Source organism: Mytilus trossulus, chromosome 12 (genome assembly GCF_036588685.1).
Source record: "Mytilus trossulus isolate FHL-02 chromosome 12, PNRI_Mtr1.1.1.hap1, whole genome shotgun sequence".
Taxonomy (NCBI): Eukaryota; Metazoa; Mollusca; class Bivalvia; order Mytilida; family Mytilidae; genus Mytilus; species Mytilus trossulus.
The window spans coordinates 13,681,505-13,691,376 of record NC_086384.1 but is presented as its reverse complement, the minus strand read 5'-3'; the positions used below and the strand labels follow the sequence as shown (position 1 = coordinate 13,691,376).

The following is a 9,872-nucleotide window of genomic DNA, read 5'->3' as shown; positions in this document are numbered from 1 at the left end:
TTATTGCAATTTCGGACCATATTTGTTTCGTACCGTAACTTTCTTCACTAATCGTAGTCGCGCATGTATTACACACTACTTGTCAATCTCATTTAAACTCCCTTTCTGACGCAAAATCAATCTTTGATGAAATATGTATTGAATAGAGTAAAATTGACATAAAAAATATTTAGTTTTATAAATTACTGTAACAGAATGTAGCTAGTATATATAAACTAGTATTCTATCAGTGCAAATTGGACAAACTCAATATTTTGTTACATGATCTCGTTAATTTCCAACTAGAAGATCGATTTATTTACTCATAATTTAAATTATTTTATTTTAAAATAAATATTTACACATATAAAAAAAATCAATGAAAAGCACATTTTGAGTTAACTGGCACAGCTCTAGACATAAACTAAATCCAATAATTGAAATAAAGTCATACAACAAAGAGAACACCGAGGGCTAGAAGACTTCAGCTTTGGGACAACCAAGTTACTGTCTACTTGAGCTATAGAAGAGGGCCGGGCAAGGGGTCCCAATAACAGTAAAACAGCAAATTGATTTGGCTCATAACAGATAACAAGGAATTAAAATGGACAAAAACAGATAACAGTAAATGAAATATTAAAATAATTCGGTCTTTTACTAATCAGTATTTCTAGTTACGGATATAATCCTTTGTAATGCATTCCATTTTCTATGATTATGTTTTAGTATTAATTTATGTATCTAGAATGTGTTAAAATTACTACTCAATATATTATAATATTTTTTTATACGCTCGTTTACGGGACGTATTATGGTATACTGTTGTCCGTCTGTTGTCGACATGTCGGGCATTAACTCAAAAACTCTTTAACCAATTTGCATTAAACTTTGGGAAATTGCTTATATCTATTAACGTGAGCTCCCTTTTTGTTTTTTGTTTTTTGTTTTTTTATAAATTTTAGATTTTAAGTTTCTGGGTAATGGGTTTTTATTCAATAAAATTGGTTTTGTTTTTTTTCAGTTTTCTGATAATATCTCAAAAATGCTTTCACAATGTAAGGAATTTTAGTGAATTGTATATATCTATTAACACGAGGTCACTTTCAAATTTTATACATTTTGGATTTTACAGTTCCGAGTCGGGTTTTATTAATTAAAAAGGGGGGGACTAAGACTAACGGAATGAGAACTTATATATATATGTTTGTAAATAATGAACAAATTATAAATAAATAAGGATTATTACCTGTATTTTACCTGAGTTTAACTGTCAAAAAAATGCGCGCAATTGTAATCAAAAGCTGCGCGAAAACGTAATGATTTTTGCGCGCAAATGTCATGGTAATGCGCGCAAACGTAATGCACCGGGTGTATTGTTTATATATATTGACTGAAGCTCCCTTTGTTGCTTATAAAAAAATGACCTAAAAGAGTTTGAATATTCTGATTTTTTCTAAATGACCATTTAATGAGGTGTGTGCATTTTTCTAAATAAGACTATGAGGCAAAGTGGTATATAGGGTAGAAAAATCAAAAGCACCAATTATAAGCATGCAATTTATCAAGTACTTCGAACGAATTTTGACACTCCAAAAGCAATTTTTTCCACTATTTTCAAAGGCTTGATTTGAACAATTTTTTATCAGGTTTTTGATTGTACCAAGTGTATTAGTAAGTAGAATACAAAGTTTAGTAGGGAAATAATGGCTTGAAACGAAATAAATCTTTTTTTATACGTAATGAGTTATGTGCAGCTTCGGACCCAAGTACATGCTTGGAACTTTCATTGTACAATGCATATGGGTCTGCTTTGAAAAGAATCACAGAGCTGAGTCTATGTACCATATTATATAAAAGGTTAAGTGGTTGTTAGGACCTAGTCCTTAGTTGAGATCCTTGTCAGATATTCCTGGCCATATGTTTTCCTTTTTGTCATATTAAGAATTGTTTTAATTTAATATGTTCGTAGGAGAAACAAGGAACATTATTCTCATACAAAAAATTAAGATAATTCTAAATACACATTCATAAAAATGGAATTTATTTCAAAGGATGATCATAAGATATACTTGAATTGTCCTGGACCTCACTTCTGGGATGGGTATATATTAATGGAATCCTTCTCTGAATACGGGACAAACGTATCAGTAGTGGTAGACCCAAATGTCCAATGATCTTCAATGTATACCAATTATTGACTGTCAAAAAAATTGCTAACATTCCAATTTTCAATAACAGTTAACAGCAAATACATAATCACAATAACAGATAACAAAAAAAACTAAAAGCCAGCTAGCAAAGAATAAGACAATAACAGCTTTCAGCAAATATTTTTCAAAATAACAGATAACACAGAATTAAATTGACTCATAACATCATAACAGTTAAACCCCTTGACCCCCTCTTTAACATTTAATATAATGTGTACATGCCAAAAAACTACCTTCGTTGAAAGTTTGCAAACACATCCATGAGAGAGCAAATTACACGGATGATCAATATTGACCATTTGGTATATGGCTGTGTTCTAGGCCACACGTACATGCATTTCATGAATTAATTTGTTGAATGAAATCAAATCTTTAACTACTAATGGTTGCCGTAGGAATTCATACGGAGTTTTGAACGAGTTTGTTTTGTCATGTAACTGATAGAAAACTCAGGGTTAGAATTTAAAACAAACAAGGTGCAGTGGCAAATATTTCATGTATATTTTGAACATAGAACGGGTTACCCCGGCACTCTTTTGCAATTAAAAAAATATTTTTCTTCTATTAGCATTCGATCTTTACGTTTTGAATTATAGTGTCACTATATAACATATTTGGTATTTCTTCTAATGTAAGCTCCACGAGTAAAAATCACGTGATATAGGAATATATTATATTTGAGTTATGCTATTTCTCTCTTTTCGGTTAGAGACTCCAAGCAGACACCATGCATGTGTATAACGGCATCGTAGGTTTTCTTTTTAAATAAAGAGAGATCCTCGTCCGATACACGAAAAGATCGGTTATAAAGCAATGTTTTAATTTTAATTAGATTAGAAAGTTGAATTAGAGGATTGAAAATAAAAAGAGCAAGTAAAGGGGGAGGTCCACTGGGTATATTTTTTTATCTTATGAACTCTTCATTTGAAAGGTTTTTTTAAAAATTTAGTTAAAAGAGAGACAATATTGGACAAATTGTGAATGGTCTTTCTTCCGTTCTCCCATTCCAATTAATAATTGCCTCAGTTGAATGTTTTCAAACATCACATAGAGCTAATTACATGGCTGATTAAAATCGATCATTTTGTATATGGCTGTGTTCTAAGCGACACGTACATGCAGGTCATAAATTGATTTGTTGAATGAAAACAAATCTTTAACTACTCATGAGTGCCATTGGTCACCGTAGTTGTGAGCGCGAATTTCTTGGCATGGGAACTCTGGACTGGATTTGGACACACTTTTGTAAGTTTCTAATGCCATGGTTTTCATGTGTCTGATTTTAAGTGTTTGAAGTTTAAAATTTTCAAGTAATTATTCGTGTGAATTATTGTTATCCGGCATTGGAGATGAATCTGAGAGAGCTTGTTATTGCTGTTAAAAAAAGATGTGTTGCTTTCGATACAAAAACTGATATGTGAGTGGTCATAACTTAGGTTCGACATGATAAAAGACTCTTTGCCAGTTTATTCAAGTGTATCCAAATATTTTTAAAGTTCAAACTGGTCTATCCGTTCTTCAATGTACAACTTATCGTGGAAGTGGCGAGATACCACAAAACTACGCGCGAACTAATTGCAATAAAGAATCGGAAGATACCAAGGAGACATTTAAAACTAGTATACATCGAAGATCTCGAGAAACACCATAGCGGCAGACGAAAGTCAGACAATATAAATATCACTACATGTAGGGAGAAAACATACAGCTACGGGTAAAAAGGGTCTCATGACAAAGTGTGACCCTTGTATCTTATACATGTTATAGTCTCACAAACCTAGTGTCAACGCTATACAGACAATGGACAATATATCTACTGTGTAAAGCAAAGAGTTCGACTAGTAGTACAATTATCTATCATGACTAATAATTTTAGAAATCCTAATTACGAACTTAAGCAAACTTTACGAAATGTGAATTACTCGGAATTTTGCAGCCCCAACTGCCGCAATCACCAAAAACAACAAAACATTCAAACAAACACAGGAAAAACTCAAAATAACAAAAAACAATATAAAACAGGCATTTGGTTTATGTTCTTTTATGACACATCAAACAAAAACCCGGTATTTTTTCGATTAAAAATCAGGAGACGATTTTTGGTTTTGTCATAACAAATAGCATAAGGTTTAAGAAGTCCATCTTTTTCCGATAGCAGTTGCCTATGATGTTGTCCGTCGGCAGACAATACAACGAGTTTATTTTGACTGTAACAAGCAATGTAAACATTTCCAACATTGTCAACTGCAATTCTACGAAAATCCTTCACAACAGATGCGTTTCTAAATGTCCAGATAATATTACCCGTGTCCATATCACAGCAAGTCACACTATTTCTTTTTTGATTAGTATAAAATATTCTTTTGTCGACAAAAGTAATAGAAGACAATGGACTCAGATTACAGTTTACAATCGTAGTACTTTTCTCACTTCCAAGATTGATACTTTGGATGCCTTTCCCTTGAATACAACATAGCAGTGATCCCTCTTTGTGCGTTGTTCCATAACATGAATCAGGGGTTGGCATGGATCTTATGGATTTTGTATCCACGTTTATGACATGTACTTGCTGTTGGACATCTGATGATACAGCTACGATTTGGTTATCAATATATGTAACATCTGAATGAAAGCTGGATGCTGTGGGGATTTTAAAAATGAGTTCTCCATGTGGATGCAATAATTGTATACAGTCACTGTTATTTTTACAATCACAAAGCACAATCTTTTCATCTGGGAGAATACAACATCCAGTAAATTCTCCACTTAAATTGATAGTATTAACCAAACTGAGTTTGATATCACTTATAGATTTGTTACCCGAACCAACCAACTGTGCATCTTTATCCTTTGCAGTTTCCAATGTAATCTGACTCGGAATTTCCTGTAATTGAATTGATCCAAAACTCTTTACATCTTCAAAAAAGTCTGATATTTGCTTATTAATTTTACAGGTAAATGTCACTTGATCTGCTCTACCATCGTCCGCGAATGTCTGCAAGTACTGATTTGCGGTGGCAGTTTTTGCAATTATCTTTTGCAAGCCAAAGAACGTTTGTAGATCTGATCCATATTTATAGAGGTCTTCCACTTGCTGATGGAAATGTTCAACATTCGCTTTCTCCTTTATAACCTCTTGTAAAGTCATTTCAATATTACGGAGGCACTGATCATCCATTATTTCACATAGTTCTGTTTTCAAAGCGCTTTCAATTTGATTCAGATGGTTATTCATCTTTTCTCTAATCTGAGTTATTTCTCGAAGTACTGATTCTTTCTGTGTCTTGATATCCCTTAAGTTATCTTCAATCTGACTTTGTAATTTCGAAAACTTTAGTACAATCTCCGATACACCCTTCTTAGCTTCTATAACATTTTCAGACGTTTTTACATCTTTGGTTACCTTACTGATACGAATCACATTCTCACAAGTCATGTGTTCTTCTAAACACGTAAGACAGAGGAAACAGTCATGTGATTGACAAAACAATTGATATTTGTCGTCGTGTAAGGAACAATGTCCCTCAACTAAAGAAAAAGAGGTACCAAGAGATAGGTAGTTTGCTATTGGTATTAAAGGATGATGTTGTAAAGCTTTAATAATTGCATGGAGATCTTTACATTCGGTACATATAGCTTGGTTACATTCGGAACACCAGTCAGTTGAAGGCTTAGTGAGATGGCGTTGGTCACATATACTGCAAAATTGATGATTTGTCGTCATTTCTGAAAAATATGAAAGATTTATTTTATTTAATGTTTAAATAGTACTGACAAGTGAATAGGAGAATAAGTGACAATCCGATGTGGAGGATCAATTGAATGTATTTTTATTTTTATTTTGCCCGCAGAGTGTCTAACCAACCAGTATATACATTCAGGTAATAGTAGTTTAACTATGTTCAAATCTCATAAATAGACTCAAACGTCCCCTTCCCTTTCATGAATTTGACCTACCGAATTAGACTATTTACCGGATTTGTAATCACATAAGCAACACGACGGGTGCCGCATGTGGAGCAGGATCTGCTTACCCTTCCGGAGCACCTGAGATCACCCCTAGTTTTTGGTGGGGTTCGTGTTGTTTATTCTTTAGTTTTCTATGTTGTGTCATGTGTACTATTGTTTTTCTGTTTGTCTTTTTCATTTTTAGCCATGGCGTTGTCAGTTTGTTTTAGATTTACGAGTTTGACTGTCCCTTTGGTGTCTTTCGTCCCTCTTTTATATATGTAAAATATAAAACAAAATCTAAGGGATATGCATGAATTCCAAAAGAAGCGATACCGGCTGCATCGACAAGGTAAATAAAGGCAACATTAGTATACCGCTGTTCGAAATTCATAAATAGACCGAGAAAAAAAATCAAATCCAGGCTATACATTAGAACTGAGGGAAACACATCAAATATAAGTGGAGGACACGACACAACAGAAATACAACAATAAAATGTATCACACACAGAAACGAACTAAACAATGACCATTTTCCTGACTTGATACAGGACATTTTGTAAGAAAAAAAATGGGGGATTGAACCTGGTTTTGTGGCTAGCCAAACCCTCCCGCTTTTATGGCAATGTTAAAAAGCACATTTAAATGACAACCTTACATGAAAGGACTACAATACAAGCTAATAGGGGAACATATAGGACAGAGAAACACACAAATAATAGCTATTAAAAGGTACCAGGTTGATAATTTTCCAGACGCGTCCTCTGATATGCATGCATCATCCGTCATGTAAATCCACATTCAAGAAATTTACAATCGGTTAAAGGCAACCATCGGTCAAATTATAGGACTTATAGATCATATGACTATTCTATCTTCTTTAAAGATTAAGACTGCGAAAACATGTCGCTAGAGAGGTAACACAGACATATCGTATTTGTCAACGTATGTAGTGTCTAACCAGGAGTCGTACTGCAATTCAGAGCTGCAGCTGTCTCTTTGAAATACATCAATGTTTGTATTAAAATAAGGACTATTTTAAAATGCCTATTTATAATAGTAGACGTGCATGTTAATATAACTTGACTCTTGTTGTTTGTATTATTCGTGTTCGTTAGTCGTTAGTTTTACTTGTTTTTTTTTATGTTGTGTACTGGTTGTCTTTTCGTTGTATTTGATGTTGCCATGGTATTTTCAGTTTGTTATCGACTTGTTAGTTTGAATATCTATTTGGTATCCCTTCTATATTAATAAGTTCATTGTATGGTTCTTAGATAATAAAGCAAAAACTACCAAATAAATTCCAACTCATCCGTCTGAAAAGTTTTAAAAATTAAGACGCTTTTATACAAACTATACAATGTTTTTACAACAATGATGAAATGTCTATAGTATATGGAGGATAATTAATGAAGTATATTTTCCGTAAATGTGGTTTATGAACGATGGCAATAGTAATCATAGTTCATACCTTCGTGTCTTTTTTAGAGGTATTGAAACTTTCTGTATAGTTCATTCAAAATAATTTAGGTTAAGAGCTTGACATTATAAAAATTTCAATGCTTTTGTTTTTTTCTTTTCAAACCGTAACTGTTCCATTGATGTATCTCCGTTTTATGTAAATACATACATATATACATAAAGATACAAATTGTATGACTTACTATTATTTCTGAAATGAAAAACTCGTTTTGAGGTTGATCTTAACATACAGAGAGCACATACTATTAATAATAATAGATTCAGTGATCACTTTCATTTAATATATACAATCAATTGGAAGCAGAACTTCAAACTACTAATGTATTCTGTTGAGGGCTATTCAAAATAATGGACAAAAAGAGAAAAGGTTGAGGTTGGCACTCTTTCGGAGTGGGTAAAATCAGTAAGGTCATTGATTCAGATTAGAGTAAGTAAGCTTAAAGGGTCAATGAGCACCAAAGCTCCTCTCATCTTTAAAGACCCTCAGGTCATATAGGAGTTGTCTTGCCTCCATGACAAATATGTTGTCGTTCCATCTGACAGAGCCTCAAACAATATTGTTTTTAATCAAATGTGGATACTGAATAATTACAAAGAGTTATTGGTGAATTTATAATCTCAATCATTAAAACATTATAACCTTTGATTTTCAACTCTTTATACCACTATCCACATACTAAAATTCAGCTTACTTTGTGAAAAACCATACCGAATCAAGGGAAAAATATACAGAAGAGGATGTCACTGCCATTCTGGACTTAATTGACAACATATTTGTTGAATTTGGAGGTTTGGTCTTCCAACAGACTATTGGAATCCCAATGGGTACCAATTGCGCTCCTCTACTTGCAGATTTGATTTTATATTCCTATGAAGCTGAATTTATCCAAGGGCTTGTACAGAAAGGAGAAAAGGAATTAGCCCAGTTTTTTTAATTTCACCTTTCGGTATATTGATAATGTACTGTCTCTTAATAATAATAGATTCAGTGATCACTTTCATTTAATATATACAAGTGAACTTGCAATTAAAGATACTACCGTCACAGATACATCTGCTTCATATTTAGAACTTTTTCTAGAAATGGCTACTGATGGTAGGTGGTGAATACCAAAATTTATGACACACGCGATGATTTTAATTTTTCTATAGTCAACTTTCCATTTCAGTGTAGCAACATCCCAGCGGCACCAGCATATGTATACATAAAATATATGTGTCTCAACTGAAACGTTACTCTAAAGCTAGCTCAAAGTAAGTTGATTTTGTTGAACGAGGGATACCGCTTTTTCAAAGGTTGCTAAGACAGGGCTATGAATCAATCAAATTAAGGTTACCACTCAAGAAATTTTACGATCGCCATCATGAGCTGATTGGCCATTATGACAAAAGTGTGTCAGAAATCATTTCTGATATTCTTCCTCAGTCATAACAACCTTCCATCAATACCGAATTGAACAAAGAAATAACACGACGGATGCAGTATACGGTTCAGGAAGTGTTTACCCTTCCGGAGCACCTCATTTCACTCCCGGTTTTTAGTGGAGTTCGTGGTTTTTCTTATTTATTATTTATAACTGTTGACGTAAATGTCCTTTGGTTTTGTGAGTCTTTGTCTTTGATTGTTACTGTCTTGTTAAAATTCCAATTAAGAACAGAAAGACTTCCACAATACTCAGTTATATCACTAAGGAAGAACCATTTTCATTTAGAACTTTAAATATTCTAAATGAATAAAAGTTTCAAAGAAAAATGCACGAGTATTTATGCTTGTCCCCTAATTAGTTATTAAAGGTACCAGGATTATAATTTAGTACGCCAGACGAGCGTTTCGTCTACATGAGACTCATCAGTGACGCTCAAAACAAAATAAATAGCATATAAACTTACATCAAGACTGTCTGGATCATATACATAATATATAAAACAGTATCAATACTACATACGTAATAAAAGTCACAAGAGGTCATATGATAAGTTCTGAAAGTAGATTTAATATGTAATACTGTGGATTCATTAATATTCGTTGGATACTAATTTTCGTGGATTTCGTGAGAACAAGAGAACCGCGAATTCAAATATTAAACGAATTACATATTTTTCAAAAGAATGATTGAAGATGTTGCAAAAACCACGAAATTAACTATCAACGAATATCTCAGTTTTCCACAATCCACAAAAATTGGTACCCACGAAAATAAATGAATCCACAGTACGTGAATTCAAAGTAAGTTTATGAAATATTACTAAA

General features: G+C 33.1%; 1 protein-coding gene across 1 annotated transcript; it reads right to left on the bottom strand.

Moving 5' to 3' along the window:
• Nucleotides 1–4,230: 4,230 nt before the first annotated feature.
• LOC134692225 (uncharacterized) lies at nt 4,231–5,913 on the bottom strand. The gene has a single exon (XM_063552676.1). The coding sequence runs from the start codon at nt 5,911–5,913 to the stop codon at nt 4,231–4,233; it is 1,683 nt and encodes a 560-aa protein (XP_063408746.1).
• Nucleotides 5,914–9,872: the final 3,959 nt, after the last annotated feature.

Coding starts and splice junctions, on each gene's coding strand:
- LOC134692225 (XM_063552676.1), bottom strand. CDS start 5,913: ATGACGACAAATCATCAATTTTGCAGTATATGTGACCAACGCCATCTC.